Source organism: Bidens hawaiensis, unplaced genomic scaffold, assembly GCF_021521415.1.
Source record: "Bidens hawaiensis isolate Kalapana, Puna unplaced genomic scaffold, B.hawaiensis_p1.1 tig00010302_1, whole genome shotgun sequence".
Classification (NCBI taxonomy): Eukaryota; Viridiplantae; Streptophyta; class Magnoliopsida; order Asterales; family Asteraceae; genus Bidens; species Bidens hawaiensis.
The window spans coordinates 503,979-527,880 of record NW_027491781.1 but is presented as its reverse complement, the minus strand read 5'-3'; the positions used below and the strand labels follow the sequence as shown (position 1 = coordinate 527,880).

General features: G+C 36.0%; 1 protein-coding gene and 1 pseudogene across 1 annotated transcript; one reads left to right on the top strand and one right to left on the bottom strand.

Moving 5' to 3' along the window:
- Positions 1 to 60: 60 nt before the first annotated feature.
- LOC143534747 (putative sugar phosphate/phosphate translocator At1g06470) lies at positions 61 to 9,215 on the bottom strand. Its single transcript, XM_077029165.1, has 11 exons — positions 8,489 to 9,215; positions 7,794 to 7,963; positions 7,521 to 7,606; positions 7,394 to 7,443; positions 7,217 to 7,284; positions 6,959 to 7,059; positions 1,419 to 1,431; positions 1,137 to 1,321; positions 966 to 1,052; positions 327 to 421; positions 61 to 214 (listed from the first exon to the last, which is right to left on the bottom strand). Exons 1-11 carry the CDS (start codon positions 8,713 to 8,715, stop codon positions 97 to 99), a joined length of 1,200 nt encoding a protein of 399 aa, XP_076885280.1. The 5' UTR covers positions 8,716 to 9,215; the 3' UTR covers positions 61 to 96.
- A 7,089-nt stretch (positions 9,216 to 16,304) lies between these two features.
- Positions 16,305 to 22,764, top strand: LOC143534728 (TMV resistance protein N-like; annotated as a pseudogene).
- Positions 22,765 to 23,902: the final 1,138 nt, after the last annotated feature.

Sequence of the window (23,902 nt, the reverse complement as noted above, 5' to 3'; positions counted from 1 at the left end):
TTGATCGTTCGGGCTAATCATCAAAATCGTACCTTTTGCAAAAAAAAAAACGAGCATTGGATCTCACTTATGATGGCATGTGTGATGACACAGTGATCAAGGGCTAGTTTCTTCATCATCCATTTCCTCCAGAATAACATATTTTGCAGGAACCGAGGTTTGAGATCCTGCCAGCTCACCCGTCCCGGATTTTTCCTTGTGTAACTTCTGATATCTTAATAATAATAAAATTGATAACAAAATTAATAAAAAAAATATTCATAGTAATAATCAAGAAAGACATAATTAGTGATGAGATATTTTAATAATAAAATTTGATGACTTACTTGTACAAGTTGAATAAACTCACACCAAAAATGATGATGACAAGACCACCTCCTTTCAGCCAAGTGAATTCATCATGGAAGTAAAACACTGCCACCTGATATAATAAGCACCGACATTATTAATTAAACAACTTATTATAAAAGAATAAACCATAATTATTCATTTACATAATCTTTTATTTTTAAGTAAACTGCGGTTTTTGTCCCTGTGGTTTGTCCAAATATGCAGTTTTAGTCTAATAGTTTCAAATTTGCGAGTTCCGTCCTTGTGGTGTTTCATTTCACTTGAAATTAAACCCAAATTCATTAACCCCGTTAAGTCTGGTCGTTAATCCCATCAACGTGTCCCTCACATGAGGGGCAGCTTTGTCCTTTTTCTCCCCAAATAGATCCAGTCCTAATTCGCAAACCCTCTCACGTTGAGGAGTTGGGGTGCATTTGGGGAAAAAAAGGACAAAGCTGCCCCTCATGTGAGGGACACGCTGATGGGATTAACCACCAGACTTAACGGAGTTAATGAATTCGGGTTTAATTGTAAGCGAAATGAAACCACATGGACGAAAATCGCAAATTTGAAACTATTGGACTAAAACCGCATATTTGGACAAACTACAGGGACGAAAACCCTATTTTTTTTACCAAAATAGTGACTGCTTCCTTTACGATTCCTGCTATGGTAACTGTAACCGCACTTGTTACCGAAACAAGGATGTACTCTGTTAATACCTACAAGAAGTTAAAATAATAATATATCACATTATCAGCATCTTAATAAAAATTAATATATAAAATATGAATAAAAAATATAACCATAAAAAATGCAAGAGTTCCTCCAAAAAGCATCAAGAAGGAACTCCTCATAATATGCCATGAACTATCAAAATAACTGCTGGTTTTGAACTCACCCCTAGGATCCATAATAAGAGATAGCAAAGCGGTTAATAAGGCCATTACAGGTGTTACATAGCTCATTAAGGTCAAAGGATTTTTCAAACCTGTCGAAAATCAACAACATAAATATTAAATGATTATGCATGCTTTAGTTTAATATTATAAAATATAATTGACATTCAACATAAGGGAATTGCTTACCATAGACCTCTTTCTTTAGGTTGGATAGAAATCAATGTTGACCAATAGGTTGACCGGCCCGGAAAAGATGGAAACATGTTAATAACTATCAAAAGAGCCAAAAAATAAAATTACTTTGTATAGTGGTTGTCAAAGGTAGCAATTTTAAACGCCCTGCTTGCGGTGCGCGCATATAATGTATATATGCGTGAACCCTCAAGTGGGCAAAAGTAAAATTGCACTAATTTTGACATTATTTTACTAATCTCATGAAAATAACGTTAAAAGTGGCGGACGGTTAATCAGGCATCATGTGGTGGCGTTGATAGCCGAAAGACAAGGGCACATGCACCAATCAGCCGGTGTCCCGATGATTGAGTGCTATGTGCCTTATGTCCAAGGCTTGATGCAAAACTACTATCGAGCCGGGGGTCTCACCGGAAGCAGTCTCTATATCCCTATGGGATAGAGGTAAGGCTGTCTACATCTTACCCTCCTCAGACCCTACCATAGCATTGCTATTGGTGGGATATACTGAGTACGATGATGATGATGATGATGATGAAAGGTAGCAATTTTAACCGCATTACTTATTAATGAATCGACAAGTTAAAACACGTAATGTGATTTTGGTTATTGATTTCTTGACTAATGCATTACAATAGATCCCTATATATAGGGTAGAATATTACATTCAACTACCATCTAAAATCAAGATTGTAAATATAAGATCTAACATAATATATTGTCTAACATTCCCCCGCAAGTTGAGGGCGGGGAACAACCTGCAACTTGGACCTTAGAAGTAGAAATCTTTGTGACGGTAGCGGTTTTGTGAACACGTCAGCGATTTGATTATTTGTAGATATGAATTGAACTTTAAGTTTGCCTCGAGCCACCTTTTCTCTGACAAAATGGAAATCAACTTCAACATGTTTTGTGCGAGCATGAAACACGGGATTAGTAGATAGATAGGTGGCACCTAGATTGTCACACCATAGCATAGGTGAAGACTTGGTGACAATACCGAGTTCATTCAAGAGAGCCTCCAACCAAGTTATTTCAGCAACCGTGTCAGCAAGAGCTTTATACTCGGATTCAGTTGAAGAACGAGAAACCGTACGTTGTTTACGAGCATTCCATGAGACGAGATTGGACCTTAAATAGACAGCAAACCCCCCTGTGGATCGACGGTCATCTGGACATCCTGCCCAGTCAGCATCAGAGTATGCTATGAGTGTTGTGCCAATGAGCATCGGTAAAAGAATGAAGAGTAGATCCAGAGTAATGTCGAATGAACAACCCAAAAAGAGATGTACCCTTCAAATAGCGCAGAATCCGTTTAACAGCTAACCAATGGTTATCAGTTGGGGCATGCATAAACTAACAAACTTTATTCACAGCAAAAGTGATATCCGGACGCGAGAGGGAGGCATATTGAAGACCCCCAACAATTTGACGATATTTGGTAGGATCAGTAAGTTGAGGGCTGTCACCGCGAGATAAAATTTGAGAACTACTCATAGGCGAAGAAACTGATTTACAATCAGTAAGCCCGGCACACGTAATTAGTTCACGGATATACTTTTGTTGAGACAAAATAAGACTTTTTCCATGAGGAATGATCTCAATACCCAAGAAATAGTGAAGATTGCCCAAATCTTTTATCGCGAACGAGTTGCTTAACCTGGTAATAACACCATCAATAGCTTTCGGATTGTTCCCTGTGACAATAATGTCATCAACATAAACAAGCACATACACAAGAGTACCCTGAGACTTCATAATAAAGAGTGACGGGTCAGTTTTGGAACCCGAGAAACCGAGTTGGTGTAGAGCAGCAGATAAGCGTTCAAACCAGGCTCGTGGAGCCTGCTTCAGGCCGTATAAAGACTTATGAAGAAGACACACGTGATTTGGATGAGTCTTGTCAACAAAACCAGGTGGTTGACGAAGGTAGACGGTTTCTTTCAAGTCACCATGGAGAAAAGCATTTTGGACATCTAATTGGCGAAGTGACCATTGATTGGTTACCGCAAGTGATAGTACGACCCGAATGGTAGTAGCCTTGATAACGGGACTAAAAGTTTCTTGAAAATCAACACCCGGTTGTTGGCGAAAACCTTTAGCTACAAGTCGCGCTTTGTAACGAGTGACATTACCGTGCTGATCCCGCTTTAACCTGTAAACCCACTTGGAATCAATAACATTAGTATTTTTAGCATAAGGGACAAGAGACCATGTGCCATTCTTAACAAGAGCACCAAACTCTTCAGCCATGGCTTGACGCCACTCCGGAAATTTGTTAGCGACGGTAAACGAGGATGGCTCAAGAGAAGGAGTTAGATCAGTGGATGTATGATAGGAAGATGGATTATAGTGAGTGGTGGGTTTCGGATTGGGCCGAAGATTAGCTGGACGAGTGCGAGATGGTATGGTAGGTGTTTGAATGGGAATGGGCTGAAGGTCAGGTTGTGGAGTGGTGGGTTGGTTAGAAGTAGGGACTGGTGCCGGTGGTGTAGTAGAGGCTGTTTCGGTAACAAGGGCTGGTTCGGTCACAAGGGCTGGTTCGGTAGCAGGAGCTGGTTTGGTAACAGGGGTTGTTTCGGTAATGGGGGCTGGTTCGGGCCGGTTAGGAGTGGGCAGTGTAGTGTTAACATGTGTTGGAAAGGTGGAGAAATAAGGGGCTGGATTGGTGGTGGGCTCGGTTAAAGGAACTGGTGTAAATGGAAAAAGATGCTCGTTAAATCAAACATGACGTGCAATACACACACGATCGGTAGTCAAGTCCAAACATCGATACCCATGATGAATAGGACTATATCCGAAAAATACACAAGGTGTAGATCGGAAATCTAATTTATGTCGATTATACGGACGGAGGTAGGGAAAACATTGACATCCAAAAACACGAAGAAAGGAGTAATCTGGTGTTCGTTTGAAGAGATGCTTAAAAGGGGATTTGTTTGAGTAGGTTTGGGAGGGTAGTCGGTTGATTAAGTAAACGGCTGTTTCAAATGCAAAATTCCAAAAACGTAGTGGAGTGTTAGAATGAGCAAGGAGAGAGAGGCCCGTTTCGACAACGTGTCGATTTCGACGTTCAACGATACCATTTTGCTCACTCGTGTGAGGACAAGAACGACGATGAATAATACCTAGTGAGGAGAAAAAATGTGTGAGATTACGGAACTCTCCCCCCAGTCAGTTTGCACATTTTTAAGTTTGGTATTAAAATGTCGTTCGGCCATTGTCACAAATGATTTAAAAGTGGAATAAACGTCAGATTTTTGTGCTAATGGATAATACCACATATATCTTGAATGGTGGTCAACACATAACATAAAGTATCTATATCCATCAAAAGAAAGTGATGAAGCAGGGCCCCAAACATCACAATAAACCAAATCCAAAATATTATTACTACGAAAATTTGAATTATTCAAAGATAACTTAGAAGATTTTCCCATTTGACAAGCAGAACATAAAGCTGGAAATAGTTTTGTAGAAACAGGTAAAGAACAACTAGAAACAATAGTTTGGAAAACACGAGCATGAGGATGTCCGAGACGTTGGTGCCAAATGGTTGAAGAAGCTCTAGTGGCGGTGAAGGAAAGACGTGGAAGAGACTTCAATTGGGGAAGACGGATCGAGTACAAACCACCATTACTTGGACCCGTGAGTAGGATGGACCGTGTAGATTCGTCCTTCACAACAAAAAAAGATGAGTGAAATTCAAAGAAAACATCATTATCAGTACAAAATTGTTGAGCAGATAAGAGGTTCTTTGTAACATCGGGTACGTGAAGAATATTAGAAAGATTAAAAATTTTGTTTAGGGAATATATTTTGGAAGAGCCAATATGAAGAATGGGTAAAGGTTTACCGTCGCCGACATGAAGTTTGTCGTTACCAGAATATGCCTCGGAGTTATCCAAACTTGTGAAGTCCGGTGTGACGTGACTGTTGGACCCTGTGTCGGGAATCCATGTAGAACCAGATTGTGACCCAAGCTCAGAAAAATTTGCATAGTTTGCTTGAGGTGATGCACGGACAGCAGAGGAATTGGACTGATTAGGGCATTGGGAAGGCAGATGCTGGATGCCACAACGATAACAGTGGCCATAAACTGTGTTCTGAGTTGAAGCCCATGCAAATTGCTGTTGTCGGTTTTGGTTGCTGCCGTGTCCACGAGAGTCATCATGAGTTCTGTTGGAATAATTACCACGTGTAATGCCACGTGAATTGCCACGCCTGTTGCCACGATAATTGTTTGACGGGCGGTTTGCATAGAATGCTTGAGGTTGAGGGTTTTGAGAGACGGTAGGATGAAGTTGATACCCTAGTTGGGATGCTAGCTGATGCAAAGCATTTAACTGATTTTGCGGGAATGTGTTTGGTTGCAGCAGGGGATTGGTAGTGGAGGCCATGAAAGCTTGTGGAGAGGGTTTCATGGATTTGTTTACCAGAAAGTCATAATCAGAAATAAGGCCATGCAATTCGTTAAATTTCACCGGTGGGTATCAGCCTAGAAGATTTGCCTTGAGGCCATTGTATTCATCACGAAGACCGGAGATGGCAAGCATAACCAAGTCTTTGTCTTTGATTGGTTCGCCAATGTTGGCTAGGGCACTAGCATATTCTTGGGCGCGGCTGAGATAGGAGATTGGAGTTTCATCTCCTTTCATCTCAATCTTTAAGAGTTGAGTTTTGAGAGTGTATTCCTGGGAAGAATTATGTGGTGCATATGCCCTCTCAAGCGAAAGCCAGAGATCTCTAGATGTTATTCCTTGAACATGTTGAAAAGAAGCTTCAGATATAGTAGAGATGACAATCATTCTTACGTGTGCATCATTGGAGATCCAATGATGATAGCTAGGATTATCAACTGATGCAGTGTCAGTTGTGGCAGCTGTTTTAGGCAGTGGGCATGGGATTGTCCCATCTATGTAGCCAAATAAATTGTTGGTGACTAAGAAGGGATGGATCATGGCTTTCCAATACCCATAATTGGTGGGTGAAAGTTTGAAAGCGAATTTATGGGAGTTGTGTGCTGTTTTCTCCACAGTTGTAAAGGTAGTAATCATGGCCATGATGAATTAGGGTAGAGTTGTTGATCGACATAGAAGAGAAAAAAAAATATATGATGTAGGCTGCAATTGGTTGTTGACGGCAGCTAGGGTTTGAATACCTTGGCTGTGATACCAAGTTAAAACACGTAATGTGATTTTGGTTATTGATTTCTTGACTAATGCATTACAATAGATCCCTATATATAGGGTAGAATATTACATTCAACTACCATCTAAAATCAAGATTGTAAATATAAGATCTAACATAATATATTGTCTAACACGATATTAGTTGACTTTTTATCTCTAACGGGCCAAATAAAAACGCGCCATAAACGGTTTGAAAAGATTTAGATTATTATTGTGGTTATTTTGTTATTTTAAGCATAATCAACATATTATCTACTTATAGAAAAATAAAAAATGGAACGAAAAAAGGTACTTGCCACCTCTAATAATCATCACAACCAGTCAAACAGAGATGATCAATACCTGAAGAAGGATCTGAGTCATGCTCCAACGAAAACCCGACATAACAGCAGCAAGCATAACAAAAATGAAACCCCATAAATCAAACTCGGTCTCTTTTGCAACTGTAATTATGAATTCATGTTAATATCAAAAAATGTAACTACCATAAGTTTAACCAAAAATAGTATGTAACTTGTGTATAGTGATTATTGCTTATTGAGTTACCGGTTAGATGATATTTACTTAAATTATAATTACATGCCTAAATTAACATCTTACCTGTTAATAAAACCCCAGCAGATATTATCAACATAATGCCTAAAAGTTTAAAACTTGGAGACTCCAACCTATAAATAAAAAGATTTTTATCCTTAGAAATAAACATATATTATTACTTTAATGCAATTACCAAATTTTTTTGATACTAATCTTTTCAAGATTTTTATATAATATTACTTGAATGCAAAAGCAAATATCAGGAGAAATATAGGAGCAGCCGATTTACACTACAAAACAAAAAAGAAAATATTAGTCAAATGCGTTGACTATTTCAACATTAAGTCAAGTGAGAACGTTGACCAACCATGGTAGCAAATGTAACCGATATGAAAACGAGTGATGCATTGCTCAAATTAATATCCAGTGCAGTTCCAACAGCAGTTGGTACAACTGTCAAATTCAAAGTGGATCTGTAGTATTAGTAAATTAGCAGAGTTAATTAAAGTTGCTCAATTTAAAAAAATGTTAAAATAAAAATATGCCCGAGCTAGTTGATTCTCGGTGCATTAATATTACCATAAATATTACATTGACAATATAAGTGTTTAAAAATACAATATTTTCCAATTTTTTTTACCTCTCATAAAGTAATCTTTCCATGACATAGGTACAGTCGGTTGGAATCTTTCGGACCAAAAGTATACTATCGCCTTTGAAAAAACGGCTTGCATTCCAAAATGAATTGTATTCATTAACAAAGGAGCAGGGAATCTTCCCAAATCATCTCCCAATAGTGTCTTATTATACCTAACCAATGACAAAACACATTGCATGACTATAATTCAAGATAGGTGTATGCACGGTTCAGTTTGGGTCGTTTTTTTTTTTTTGAATTTTTGAAAACCGTTCAGTTTCGTTTTTTGGTTTCCGGTTTCGGTTTTTCCGGTTTTGCCATTCAAGTGTTAAAATTTTGGGCCAAAAAAAAGAAGAAAAAAATGCCCAAAATAAGGAATTTGGGTCTAAATCATTTTGTTAATCAATAACTAATCGATTATCATACATTTGGGCTAAAACATATGAGTTACATATTTATTAAATTTCTATAAATTACTTGAAATATAAAAATAAGAAATGAAAATCTAAAAGTTCTGTCGGTTTGGTGTTTTCGTTTTTTTTTATTTCATGCAAAACCAAAACGCCCGAAAAACATAAAACCAAACCGTCAGTTTTTGTTTCGGTTCTTTCGGATCGTTTTTTTCGGTTTTATGCACGCCCTTGAGTCAAGATAACATTAACAACCTATATAACATCAAATATTTCAAGAAAACTTACAGTGTAAGGAATGTGCTGAATGTATACCAAACAAGTATAAAAAACAATGTTTTGAGTATATCCGCAGCAACAATCGGGTTCTTGGCGCTATCAACAAAATCTTTATTTGTGTATTTCAACTCTCCGTTAGAATCATTTTCAATATCGAACGTGACCCGTTTCTCATTCGTGTTTATTCTTCTCGGGCCAGCAACAGAAACCATTTCACTACTGCTACCACCATTCATCTTTACACTTTACACCAATCAAATCACGACCTAAATATTGTTATTATTATTATTATTATTATTATTAATTATTATCATAGAACACAATTTCCACAAACACTCCAAATCCAAAATTCAAGTGTTATTCGATCAAATTCCGCTTTAAAACCAAATCTTTTCGTTAGATCTTAACCGAATTTAAACCGAGCTGACGAATCGGACGATTAAGTCTAATGCACACCACCTGTTCGACCAAATGCCTCAAACAAAAACCCAACAACCAGCTCATAAATCAAACTGGGTATTTTGTTATTCGATTAATCTCAATAAACAAACATGAAATCAAATCAAATCGGACCGAATTCAAATCTTTCAAGTCTTATGCACACCACCTGTTCGACCAAATGCCTGAATGAGAATCCAACAGAAACAGCTTTTTAAAACATGATATTACAATGAATTTAAGTTGAAATCCAACGAAATGAAACGTACCTGTGTATGGAACTGGGGAGAATACAGTGGGTATGACGCAGAGAAGAAGAGTTACAAAAGAAATGTGACACCGACAGAATTGGTAACTGAGATCTTGGGAAACAGTGTTGGATATTATTAGGTTTGGTGTCAACGTTGTTTCTGGTTGAGAAGTGGTTGTGTGTGTGTGTGTTACATAAAGGGATGTTATACTTTCAGTAAATTATAAGTTAACAGATAGATACATGTTTGTTTCCTTAATTATTGCTGGGGGTTGGTATTTGGTTTGTTGTGATGATAGAACGGGTGACGGAATGAAATGAATGAGAGAATGAAATAAATGCGGTAATTGAATGGATCATTCTTGTGTTGATCAGTTCCTTATGTAAGTAATAAATAACATGAATAAAAATAAACATATGAACATATTACAACATGGAGAGTAGTAACCGCAACAGAGTATGAAGTAGTCGACATATTTGTCATCTTGATCGAGTTCCCCTTTATGATGTATAGTTAAGGGTGGTGTTTGGGTTCTTGAGAGGAACCCGATTTAGGAGAGAGAAAACACACAAAATTGTATACGTGTGAGATTATGTTATGATGTTAATATTTATCTCTCTTTATATACACTCAAGGGGGAACCCTTTATTAGTTAATTATAGGTAATATAGCCCATCAACAATTACCAAACTAATATATAATCAGGTATAGTTAATATTTTGACATATTATAATATAAATGACTAGTTTGAGGCCCGTGTAATGCACGGGTAGTTAATTAAAATATAAAATATAATTAAGTGAAGTAGAATACATAACAAAATTAGCATATATCATTAATAGACTCACATTTTACATTAAAATTATAGGAAATGAAGTTATTCGCATACTTACAAGTTATCTCTAATACCAACAATAAGAACAATTTTCTATAAAAGCATATCTTTAGAATATCATCACAAGATAAACATCGTAAGAAAAACGACTCAATTTTAATTTGACTTTTCTAAACCATATTTGAATTCCATACAAACCATTTTGACCATTGCTCCCCTTCCTTTGGGTTGTACTTGCATCGTTCATTGCTCCCCTTCCTTTAGGTTATACCTACATAATTGATTACATATTATAATAAAATAAAATGCATGGAGTTCATTTAAAAAATACAATATATTAACTTATATTATTGTTATTACTGAAAGTACATTTACATTATATTATCATAAAGATGATGAAGATAAATATTAATCTAAACTCATGTGTTATATTCATTAATCAAATTTTCTAGACCATAACAACCATTAGCTTTAAATTGACACAGATGACTCCACAAGAGGAATGAGACAATAGCATCACTAATCTTGTAATTGTATATGAACCATACATAGTGATTCATAAAATTGAATTAAATTTTAAGAATTACTGTGAAGTGAATTAGCATGTTAAAAAAGAATATTGCAAAGAGAATCAAAGTCAAATAAATTAATTTGAAGCTTTTATAACTTAGTTGCAGCTTGCAGACCATACATCATAAGTTCATAACTATCACATAAAGTGTCAACCACAGCAAATAAGACCCTTGTATGATTATGAACTTATAACGCAAGATCTTAAAATGTTAGTTTTGAAAGCATGTTCACTAACTAGTACTTAACCAGAAGTATATTTCTTTTACATGCAATTTACCCATTATGAAATACAAATCAGTCTTTAAAATTATCTTACCTCCGTGGATACCGTCGGATCACGGCATCATCAAGATCAAAAGGTCGGTTTGTTACACCAAGAATGAGAGTTATTTGACTATTTTCTAGCCTCAATCCATCCCATGCTGCCATAAACTCATTTCTCATTCGTCTCGTAGCTTCATGTTCGGATCCACCACCATGTACACCTAGTAAACTGTCAGCCTGTTTAAATATTCAACAAAGATTTAAATGAATTGTGAATAATAGTAGTTGAAAAAAATCTAGAACTATACAAATCATATCATCTGAATTCCTTTAAAAAATATTAAGGTTCATAATGTTTTCAACATTAAACCACTGCATAAGTCAACATACACGATTACCTGTGCCAATTTGCTTGCAAATGAGAAGAGTGCCTTTATAAGCTTTCAATATCACCAAACCACTGCATAAGCCAACAACAAAATCAATTAATTAATCAAATAATTCTAAACAGTTAATGATTTAAGAACTATATTGTTACAACCTACAATAGAACTTCGACTATTTAAAATTTCTAAAAGAAATAATAATGATATAAAAATGAAATTTGAAAAGTGTGAAGTACCTTAAATGTAAGTGTGGACCATGTTATGCTAATAAAATTAGCTCCTTAAAGACCTTAAGGTTACCTCAATAAGTGAAGATGGATATTGGGTTGTTTCATATGAATAAACACTCTTTTTGGCGTTCTAGATCAGAAAGATTTTGTTTGATGTGGACAAAAATATCAATGTTACTTTATTAGATTAAACTCAATTGCTTTTCCATCATAGCTTATTCTTTTGCCTGGAAAAGCAAACCAATTGGGATTGTTGTAAACATATTGTTACACTAAAACCTAATTTCGTACCGCTCATTAAATCCTATATGAATTTTCATATATAATTCTTTAAATCATATATAAATTTTCAGTTAAACTAATTCCCTGAGTACCATTAGCAAGTGGTACATCATACATTTTAGTATTTCTTTTTTTATTTTTGTGCATTATTTAGTGACATGACACATAGATTATTCGATAAAAGGTTCATCAAATCAATAGCGGAGTGACAACTTAACCAAATCGGGTCACATATGGCTTGAATGATAATGATGATTCAACTTTACCTAATCAATAACTTAAATTAAACACGTTTGTGATGAAATTTATTTTTTTTAATTGAACAGTAGCAATTATAATAAAAGCTAATTAAATTCAGAAACAATAAACATAGCAATGATTTATGTAATAGCAAATAATGAACGTCTAAATAATCAAATTAAACTAAACATTGGACTGAAATTTAAAACACATTATAAAGTTTAAGCGTTGATTCAAATAATGAACGTTTAAATAATCATTAATAATAATAATGATTATAATAATCTTGTGAACAACCATCATTATAAAGTTACCTTTAAAGTGAGACATAGATTTACACGATATATTTAGATGGATTAAAGTGCTGATAATAATTAAATCAAGATATAATAATAATAATAATAAGTTTAAACGTTGATCTGTAAACAATTAAATAATAATAATAATAATAATAGTAATAATAATAATAATAGTTTCTTTTAATTTGATCTGTAAACGTTTAAATAATAATAATAATATCAAATACACATGATCTGTAAACAGTTAATTAATACACAAATCTCAAATTGAACATATTAAACCTAAACCTTCAATCAATCTAATATCAAAATTCAATCAAAAGAGTTAATAATAATATTATTACCTGGTGAAGATGAGAGAAAGAGATTTAGGGTTTTTGAGGTCCACTGTTGTGCCACATATGTATATATATAGTAGATATAGTGGAGAGGGGCAATAGTAGTGGTGGTGGTGGCGGCCGTGGAGAGGGTCTATTTTCGTTGCCGGCACTTGGGGCGGTGGTGGAGGCCATGGAGAGGGCCGATGGAAAGGCATTTGTAATGGAGTTGGGAGATATTTGGGATTTAGGGTTTAACTGGATAAAAGATAAGAGGTTTGAATAACAAATAAAATGGGTGGGTAATGACCCATGTAGTATCCAATTTAAGAAAATGAGTAAAAAAATATGAGAATGGATGAGAGTGTGAGAAACGTCATGTAGTAGTAGTTATTTATTAGAGTAGTAAGATAAGATTATAATGGCCATATATAAATATATATAATTATATATTTAATCTTACATATTGTTTCACTGAAAATTTGAAATGTTTGGTTATCATGTGTAAATGACATGAATTATTAGTTTTTATTTTTTTAAGCTAGAAAAAGTCGGAATAAAATGAAAAAGGTAGTGAATGACGGTGAAATGGTGGTGGTGGGCGGCGATCAGTAGTGGTGGTGGTGGACGGCGGTGGCGATTGGCGAGAGCGATTGTTGGTGGTGGCAGGTGGTGGTGATGGTGGGTGCTGGTGGCAGTGGTGGTGATGGGCGGAAGCGATGGTTGGTGGTGGGCGGCGCTGGTAAGTGGTGGTGGTGGTGGTGGTGGTGGAGGTGGTGGTGGTGAGAGGGCAATGTGTAGCGGTGGTAGGAGGGTGGTGGAGGTGATATGGTGTGAAAGAGGAATTGAATAAAAAAACAAGGTGTTTGATTGAATGAATTTGAGGTGTTTTAGAGGGAATATAATTGACATGGTAATGTGTGATTTCATCCATTAACCAACCAAACACATTTTTTTCATTCCATCATATAAGTTAGATAGCATTTAGTGAAATGGTGGCCATGACGTCAAAACGAGTATACGGGCGCCAAACCTCCCAGCGTCAAAACTCAACGGTGGACGGTGTGAGAGGGGGTAAATCCCCGCTTAACCAATCATATATTTTTATTTTTATTTTTATTTTTATAATTTATTTTTAGTTAAAACAACTAAACCAAAGTAAAAGATGGTTAGTTAAAATCTTATTGTGTATGTATCATCACAGTAACATTTTAATGTATTACTTTCCGGTAGTTATTTCTATAATCTTCTGATCATATTATGACTTACATTTAAACTATAAAAATTATTTCATTAAAACATTGTCTTTTTAACGGACCATCAAAAGGTTCGAGCGTTACTATTTTATAAAATTAAGTACAAAAAGTTGTGTTATATTTCTAAACATTGTTATATATTATTCGACATTGTGTTATATTTTGCGATCTGTTGTATCTATCATTATGTTGTTTTGTTTACTTTTGTCATTGTGTCTTTTTTTTTAATAAGAAAGATGTGGGAAACATTTTATTTTATTTTTTCATTTTTAAATTATATTTTGAATTATGATTTTTTTACAGGTTTTTTTATAATTCTCTCTCTTTATAGTTTAACATTTACCAAAAATATAATAGATAGTTTAATTTACGAAAGTGATTATTGGAAATATGAATAAGTACAACATAATTATGTAAAACTGAATAAATGGAAGAAACCAGACATAATTTACTATTTTGAAGAAAAATAATTACCCTGACAGTAAAATTGAAAACCGTGTTTATACAATATGAAGAAAAGGCTTTTGAAAGCTATAATTGGTCATTTAAAATTTCAAATACAAATATACAAAGATAGCAAATTATAAATACTAAAAACATAATAATTTATACATGGCTACGTGTTTGATAATCCTTAACCAATATGACATCATTTTTAGTGTGACATGCTTTTATTTTTTTAATGATGTAGTTCCTTGAACTTAGCTTTGTATGTTTTGTGTTGGCATAAAATTTATGTATAGCCTTTCATGGCGCATGACCTAAAAGGCTGACAATTTTTTTTTTTTTGCCAAATTATGACAAAAGACAAATTGAGATAAGTTATGAGGTGGGTGCATATTACATAGGATATATTATTATTATTATTATTATTATTATTATTATTATTATTATTATTGTTATTATTATTATCTAGCTAGATATTAATAAATCTACTGGGAAACATGCCACCCATTACAATTAATGATTGGAATGAACAAGTAACTAGCTAGAGCAATAAGAACTTATGAAATATAATATGTGGTTGTTACATTTGTAATTTGGGTATGCCAAGATTTTTTATTTGAAAGTTCCTTACAAATACATGTAAATAATAGTTGGACTATAGTTAACAACTTGTTATTTGACTCCATCTTAAAACGCATTAAGCCGAACTTAGAATTTTAAATTTAATCTATCGTTAATCTCTAAATATCATTTAAAAAAAGACAAACTATTCTCAACATCTTGATACCGCTAGGCTAATGGCCTTTTGATACTCATATCCTTGTTTATCCTTATTCGTCAATATATAGAACATCAGCTTCCATAAGCTATGCTTTGTACTGAAGCTAATCTAGAAAGACTTGCAATGACAGGCAATTCATAAATTGACATACTTGTATTTGACTTAACGAGGAAATCAAATGAACTAGAAAATGGCATAACCTGAAATGGATATAACTTAGTGCTACAAGATAGACAACTTGACCAGGTGCTTTTTCTTTTTTTTTCCTGAAAAAGGTCTGCGCAACCTCTTTTGTCTGTGCCGTGCAGATCACGCGCAGACATTGCCATCTACAGACTGTTTGTTTTCTCGAAGACGTTTCATTAAAAACGTATGCGCAAGCTCTTCTTGGTGCAGACTTGGTCCATCAACTTCTGAGATCATTAAAAAACTTACCTCCAAACGGTGGTCCAAACGGCTAAAGGATGCTTCAATTCCGGTGTTTAAACTTTTAATTAACAAAAATCAAGTTGTATGAAGCACCGTTTGAAAGTAAGTTTTGCATCAATCGACTCGTATACTCATTCCGATCAAAAGCTCTAAAAATAAATTTGAAATTTGGAATAAACTTAACGTCGTTAAGTTTTTCTTAACGGAGGTCAATGAAAACAAATAGTGTGAAACTTAGGACCAGTAACAGCTGCGATTATTATTGGCCAACTTCATTAAGTTTGGATTATTAAAATCCAATCTTCCAATATTAAACAACATTTCAACAGTAGTTCGTCACTTTCTGAATACCCATGTGGTCATGCTTCAACTAGGTTTGACACTATTTTAGTATATCCTATTTTATAGGATTTTCACATCAATAATTTGGCAAGGATAGTTTTTAATTTAATGGGATGTTATAACCCATTTAAGGAATATTTGAGTTCGATAAGACCCATACCCGTGAATTCAGGTCAAATGAATGAGAAACCTTCATTTAAAAATCAAGCAAATCTGACGACTCCAAAAAAAGAGAGAGCGACCACATCGCGACACGTAGGATTTTTATGTTTTCGTTTATATATATAATAGATAGATAGATTTGCTTTTATAAAGAAGATGTTAATGATATTCCTTTAGTTATTTTAATTTGATGGTGCTGGAAAGCATAGATTCAGTTGGAAACCCAAGCACATCAATCTTCTTCTTTAAGTTGGATTTGTTTGATTGTTTCCATTTACACCTATCAAAGCACATCAATGGCATCTTCATCGTCTTCTTCGTTTTCACAGTCGTGTAACTATGATGTATTTCTTAGTTTTAGAGGAGAAGATACTCGCAAGACCTTTGTAGATCATCTCTACTCGGCCCTTGTAGATAGGAAAATCCCTACTTACAAAGACGACGAGACACTTCCCCGAGGTGAATCCATCCGTCCAACCCTTTTTAAGGCCATAAAAGGATCACGGATTGCTATTGTTATATTCTCAAAAAATTACGCGGACTCTTCGTGGTGTTTGGATGAGCTTGCATATATTATGAAATGTAGGGATTCTAATAGAGGGCAAACCGTTATGCCCGTATTCTATGATGTGGATCCCTCAGAAGTCAGAAAACAGAAAGGAAAATTTGGCGAAGCATTTGCCAAACATGAGGTAGAGGACATGAGCAAGGTTGAAACATGGAGAAAAGCATTGATTAATGCAAGTGAAATTGCGGGATGGGAGCCTAAGAATATTGCAAATGGGTAATACAATTTCTTTAATTTTGAAAAGCTTATTATTCATGCTTAGACCATGCGTACTGGGCGAGAAATGGGGGCGAATTGGGGTGATTTTTGTGGAGCACACCGCCCCCTGGGCGAATTTGGGGCGAAAAGGGGCGGGAGCAAGGTGGAATTGTCGCCGTGTGTGTGTTATATATACATATATATATCTATATAGTGAAAAGATCCAATACACTAATCCTTAACGTACATTAACGTATGTGAATCCCGTTTTTCACGAATCGATCCATGAAATCACATCCCAACATCTCGGAATCGTCAGTACATATCCAATTAATCATTGTTTAACCGAAAAAAGCAGTTTTGGATCGTTAATTGATCAATTTTTTACTTTTTTCACGGAGACCGTTTTTTGAGCGTTTTACGTTTTTGGCTGAACGTTTAAGTTTTTGTGAGCGTTTTAGGTTTTTGCCTTTGAGTGTCTCGCGTACCTCTCGTACGTTAAGGCATTAGCGTACAATATCTCTACCCTATATATATATATTACTATTTGTAGCCCCTGCACCATTACACCCCAAAAACAAATTCTCACCCCTTGCTGACTGGGCGCCACGTGTCGCAATTCGCCCCAGTTTGTAGCCTCTTCACTACGCTTAGCCTTAAGGTGTACGCGTTTTTTACAAGTTACATTGCCATTGGGTAGCTTAATTTTTTTTACCTTATAGGTTTCAAGTGACATTAATAGTTAATACGTTAATTATTTGAACCTTGTATCAACAAGTATATGTGAACCTGACTTTGGTGTAGTGGTCCGATTTCATTTACAACTCTAAGATGTATTATAACTCATTGTTTTACTGAGTTTGTGAATAAACGTGAGCATATACTAATTACCATATATCCGACATATCTGCAGCCATGAGTCAAAAGTAATCAAAGAAATTGTCGATACAGTTTTAGAAAAGTTGTTTTCCGTGAGTTCATATGTTGATGAAGAGCTTGTTGGGATGAGTGGTCGCGTGCAAGCACTAGAATCGCAATTAGATATTGGATCACCTGGTGTGCGCATGGTTGGGGTATGGGGTATTGGGGGCAGCGGTAAGACTACTCTTGCATCTTCTCTTTATATGAAAATTTCAGGTCGTTTTCAAGGGCATTGCATTATTGACAATGTTCGGGAGGAATCAAGCAAACATGGTTTAAAAACTCTGCAAGAGAAAATTCTATCGAGACTTTTGAAAACAAAAGTCGTTGAATTGCAGAGTGTTGAAAAGGGAAAACACATGATACGAAGTAGGCTTAACCGTAGCAATGTCTTAATTCTTCTCGATGATGTGGATGATTGTAAGCAACTAGATGCTTTAGTTGGATCACATACGTGGTTTGGTAGCGGGAGCAGGATATTAATCACAACTAGAGATGAACATGTGCTAAGAACCCACAAGGTAGACCTTGTGTGTCCTGTCACATTATTATCACGTGAAGAGGCCGTTATGCTTTTTAATAAATACGCGCATAACAAAGATAACCTTGTAAATGATTATGAGAGACTTTCATTACGAGTGGTTTCTTATTCTAATGGGCTTTCATTAGCACTCAAAGTTTTAGGTTCTTTTTTATTTGACAAAGATGAGAAAGAATGGGTGAGTTCTTTGGCAAGACTTAAAGATATTCCGGATATGGAAATCATCAAAAAGCTTAAAATTAGCTACGATGGACTTCAGACGATAGAGAAAGAGTTATTCTTGGATATTGCATGTTTCTTTAGAGGGAAAAGCACAATCGTGACCAAATATTGTGATGATTCTGTAATGGAGGTACTTGAATCTTGTCGTTATCACCCCGATATAGGAATAAAGGTGTTAATACAAAAATCTCTCATCACTATTGTGGACGGTCAAATTGATATGCATGATTTGATTCAAGAAATGGGACACTACATTGTTAGAGGAGAACTTCCTAGCAATCCTGAAAAACATAGCAGAGTTTGGAATAATCAAGAAATCAAAAACATGTGTCTTCGGGATGTAAGAATGGTATGTATTTTTTTTTTTTTTTTAAATCAAATCGAAGTTTTATATAATTTACTATAAAACGATTACAATAAAGTGGCAGGCAAACGGGCAACAAGCTGCGCCGCAACCCCCTTTTGAACAGCAAAGCCAATCCTGCTAAAAACGAAGCTTTGGGACCTAGAAGCTGAAGAGGTTCCATGTACGACGCGCTGAACCCTACTCAAAAATTTCACAGCCTCTGGAGCCAGAAACCCAAATGTATCAAAGGCAAATGGTAGAAAGACATGTTGATTATCTAAACAAGCTTTCTCGCGTTTAACAACTTTGCCCGATTCAGCCTTCAACGCAGCCTGACCCACAACAAACCCACGGTCCCTGAGCCCAACAAGAGGAGACACTCCTGTAAGATCCACACAGGCGTGTTTCCCCCCTGCCCACCCGAACACAAGAATATCAGCTGGTCGTAAAGTAGACCTCCCTTCAATATCAGCTGGTCGTATGTATTAAGTTATCCAACTTTACAAAATACGAATACAGCACAAACGCATACCTATAAAAATATATACTTTTAACTTTAACTTTTACCTTGGTTTTCTCTCTGTCGTAGGAAAATGACAATATTGAAGCAATACGACATGAGCATCGTTCTCATTATAACGATTATCTTTCACTTTTCTGTAAGACCGTATCAAACATGAAGAAATTAAGGTGGCTTAGCGTGTCTCTAAAAACTATTGGTTATTGGAATGTCGAAGGGCCTGATTTTCTTTCAAACGAGTTGCAATATATTAGATGGCATGACTATCCTAAAAGTCCATTTGCGAACAGTTTCCGACCAATGAAGCTTGCTACTCTGAGACTGAGTCAAAGCTTGCAAAAACAACTTTGGAAAGATTACAAGGTAATTCAATTGTTCCTTCTATTAATATATAAAATTAGAGGGCCTTGATTGCCTAATTCACACATTTAAAATTGATGTAGATGTATGAATACAACCTCCAAGAGAAGGCAATGAACCTTTGAATTATGCCATTTATCTATTATCATATTAATCATCATAAATTATGATATTAACCTGTGTATGTTTTTGTACATTAATTAGCATCTACCCAATTTGAAAGTGCTTGCACTCGAATACATGACGAATCTACGCAGCACACCAAATTTTGATGGGCTCCCATGTCTTCAAAAGTTGACACTCTTTTGTTGTGAAGTGTTACAAGAAATCCACCCATCACTTGGGAAACATACGAGTCTTGAATACGTAAAAGTATCAAGTTGTTGTAAGCTTAAATCGTTTCCAACTATGGTCCAATTGGGAAAACTCAAGACCCTTGAAATCACTTATTGCCCCAAATTGAAGTTCCCAAAGATCCAATCAACTTTAGAAAGCTTGGTAAAGTTGTATTTGTGTAAAATGGGGATAGATGCTCTACTCTCAACAATTGGAGACCGATGTCCTAACCTTATTTCGCTGAAGTTGGTTGATTGTTCTCGTTCAAAGAACAAAGAAGTAAACTTTTATGGATTAAAGCATTTAGAGGATGTAACATTATGTGAACCGTATCGTTTGGAGACACTAGACCGTGTTAGAAGTCAGGTTTCTAATTTTTGGTTGTGGTTGGCGCTCCCACAGTTGACACAGTTTACGAAAGTTGGATCTAAGTGGTTGCCTTTTGAAAGATGGAGAAATCTCATCTTGTATTGGTGATTTATCCGACTTAGAAGAGTTAGATCTTAGTAGGAATGATTTTACACGACTAGATTTCAGCCTCTTGAAACTTACTCGACTAAAAAGCCTCGCCCTTTCTTTCTGTAACCAGATCGTTGAATTGCCCAAGCTTCCTTCAGGCGTAGTTGTTCACGAAGCAAAGTCTTGCAAATCACTTACAACCGTCGGAGATTTTTACACAAATTGTAAATGGTTATGTGATGTCTCACTTGTATCAGTGGGTGTTGCAACTGATGGCAACAGGTTACTACAATCCATGCTTGAGGTATGTATGTTTTTTTAGTATCTATTAATGAAGTTAGAGCATTCCCGTTAGTTTCTTTATCTTTATCTCTATAATTACATTAAAATATGTATCTTTTCTATTTCTTTTTTAATTAAATAATAAATTTTTTGTACTTTTATCATTACATTTTCTCTTTTCTTCACTCACAACAACTTTCAACAAATATTGTTTCTTCAAATTTACTTATAAAGACTAACATTTTCTCTTACCCCCCCCCCCCCAAGGGTTGTTCACGAGTCGAGCCAGGGTGGTTTCGAGCTCGGTCTCAAAATTAAACGAGGCAACTCAACTAAGGCTCTTGCTCAATTTTGAAGCTAAACGAGATTAAGATCGAGCCAACGAGCCAAGCCTAGGTAGATTTTGGCTCGGTTACAAAAATGAGCCAACTCACCTCAAGATATTTTAAATCAAGTTTCTTTAGCTAGTTTTATTCGAGCGAGCCACGAGCCCGAGCTTCGAGCCTCGAGCTTTTAAAATAACCCTACCCCCCCCCCCCAACACGCAAACACATAATATAGAGTAGATGTTGGGAATGCTCTTATATAATGTGTACGGATCAAATACAAATAATTTTTATAGTGAGAAGTGTACAAAATAACTAGAGTATTATGTTAACACCAGTGTAATTATTATTACCCTATAATTTTTAAACTAAAGTTGTAAGGTCGTGGGTAGTGGGGGGTGAGGGGTGGGCGCGGCTGCCTACGTGGCTCGCGAACACCGCTACACCCCTCCGGTGAGCGAGGGCGTGGCCGGCCGGCGTGGCTGTGGTCGCGGGGCAAATATAGCCGTTGGAGGGGAGTTTGACTGGCCAACGTTACCGTCCGTTGGCCAGTTTAAATATTTTTTTTAACATATAAATACAAATCCACACTTTCTATAAAAACTCAAACCATACATTCTCTCTATCAAAACTTCTATTTATATATTTATAAATGGCATCGTCGTTATCGTCTTCATCTTCCTATTCTACCGAAGAAGACAAACTCATTTGTCAAGCGGTTCAAACGACGATAAGCTTTTTGAGAGATCAAAATCGCCCCAGAGCCCCATTGTTCCGCCAACCGCGTATTCGTGATCGAAAGACCGCTAACGAGACTTTGATACGTCACTATTTTAGTCCCAATCCCACATATGGTGAGGATAGTTTTAGACCCGTTTTCGAATGATTAGACGATTATTAATGTAATGTTTTATATTATTATTTAATGTATTATTTAAAATAATTAAATAAATAAAAAACTGGATCAAGCCCCTGCTCACCTGGACCACTACACCCTCTGGGGCTTGGTTGAGGGGCTTGATCCATGGCCATGTCATCGCATACGTGTCAAATTTTGCTTGGCTCAACCAAGCCCCATTACCCTTAGCCTAATTATTATTACAATATTTTATTTTTTATATAATAACTACTCTAGTTCAAAACTATAATTACGCTAGTTATTTGTATATTTAGTAGGATATTTTATTTGTACGGATCCACCCCTATATATACACACACTATATGTTGGTGTAACAGTTAGGATCTAATGAATTTGTGTTTATTAATTAGGGAAATGCTAAACATTGCATGCTTCTGAATCTTGATGGCCTTGAGATTGCAAAGGGGTTTAGACCTCCTCTTGTTAGAGGGGTTAGATATAGGCTAAAGCTTCCAGAGAATTGGTCCGATGATTATTCCGGCTTCTTATTATGCGCTACTTACTGTTTTACTAGTTCTTATTACCAAGAACATATTAGTTTGGAGCAGGTGTTGAATGGTATGGATTATAAAGATGATGAGGTTTGGGAGGAAAGAGATGATGATTACGGTGATAAACGAACGCAGATTTGCTATATGTCTTTCGCTTCAGTCCGGCACACTGCATGGTGGGACTCAACATACAAAGAAGTTATGTTTTCTGTAAGACCTGGAGGTTGTATGTGTAGGAACCGAATTCGTGAATTGAGTAAATAAACAGAAAATTAACAAACAGTTTTATTACTCATACAATACAATACAAGAATCTGAAATACAATACAGAATCAAAGAGATAAACCAAATACAATACAAAAATATATATATATATATATAAACGGTTTGGCTGAGGATCGTGTTGAACACGGGGCCCTTAAAACAATATTTCGAGTCTCCCAAGAGAACTCGTTGTTTCCCAGGGTACAACAGCCGGAGCAGTAGTACTGCCGGAGTTAACCGTAAACCTGAAAAAAGATTCGAATAAAAGAAACCAGAAATGTAGAAGAAGAAGTTGGAAAAACCTTGCAACAATGCTTGTGTTGTGTGTAAGGTTTGGTGTGTGTTGCAACTTAGTTTACCTCTCTATTTATAGAGGAAAAACAAGGCACAAGTTTTTCATCCCACCAATGTGGGATACACCACTATAGTATTTTCTTTCAAATACACACATCGATATCTCATTCATCAATGTTTATTAGTGTGCATTTGTTGTGTTATAACAACCTACTAATGCACATGTAACAAATTTTCCAACAATCCCCCACATGAATGGAAATCGATTCTTCAAAGTAAGTTTCAATAGTTGAGTATTGCCGGATAGTAGGTGTTACCCTTTGAACCTTCCGTTGTGAAGCATACTTAGCCTCCTAGTGGTTTGTAGTCGTGATGACTTTGAACAGACCCCCATTTGTGTAGACGACAATATGTCTTCACACAATACTCTCCCTGGTTTGGTCAACCCCTCATTCTTGTGTCCGTTATGGTCATGGATCACGGTCCTGGTTCTGCGAGAGCTCTAGGAAATTGCGCCTCCCCACAATTCCATTCGAAGCGACCACACTTCTCTCTAACATAGGTGATTCCCATGAATCATTAAAAGCATCATGGTTATTTCACTTAACCTTAATATGCTTAACCTCTCCCAAATGTTACTGGTTTTAGGGTACTCCCCTAGGAGAAAGGACTAGGAAGTTCAAGACTCCCTTTGGTTTTGGGGTAATCCCCCACAGTGACTGCCTCTGGTCATATGATTAAGTTTGCCTATTGAACTTAGCTCTTGGGATCTCCAGTCTGCTAAGTTAGGTTTCCCTCATACTTCCTTTATCGCGGGCTTTAGTCCCATTCCTCTCGACAACTT

Excerpts from the sequence above, each read along its gene's own strand:
- LOC143534747 (XM_077029165.1), bottom strand. The coding sequence starts at position 8,715 with ATGAATGGTGGTAGCAGTAGTGAAATGGTTTCTGTTGCTGGCCCGAGA. Across the intron at positions 7,444-7,520 it reads CGGTTACATTTGCTACCATG|TGTAAATCGGCTGCTCCTAT; the intron begins GTTGGTCAACGT and ends TTTGTTTTGTAG. Across the intron at positions 7,285-7,393 it reads ATATTTGCTTTTGCATTCAA|GTTGGAGTCTCCAAGTTTTA; the intron begins GTAATATTATAT and ends TTTTATTTATAG.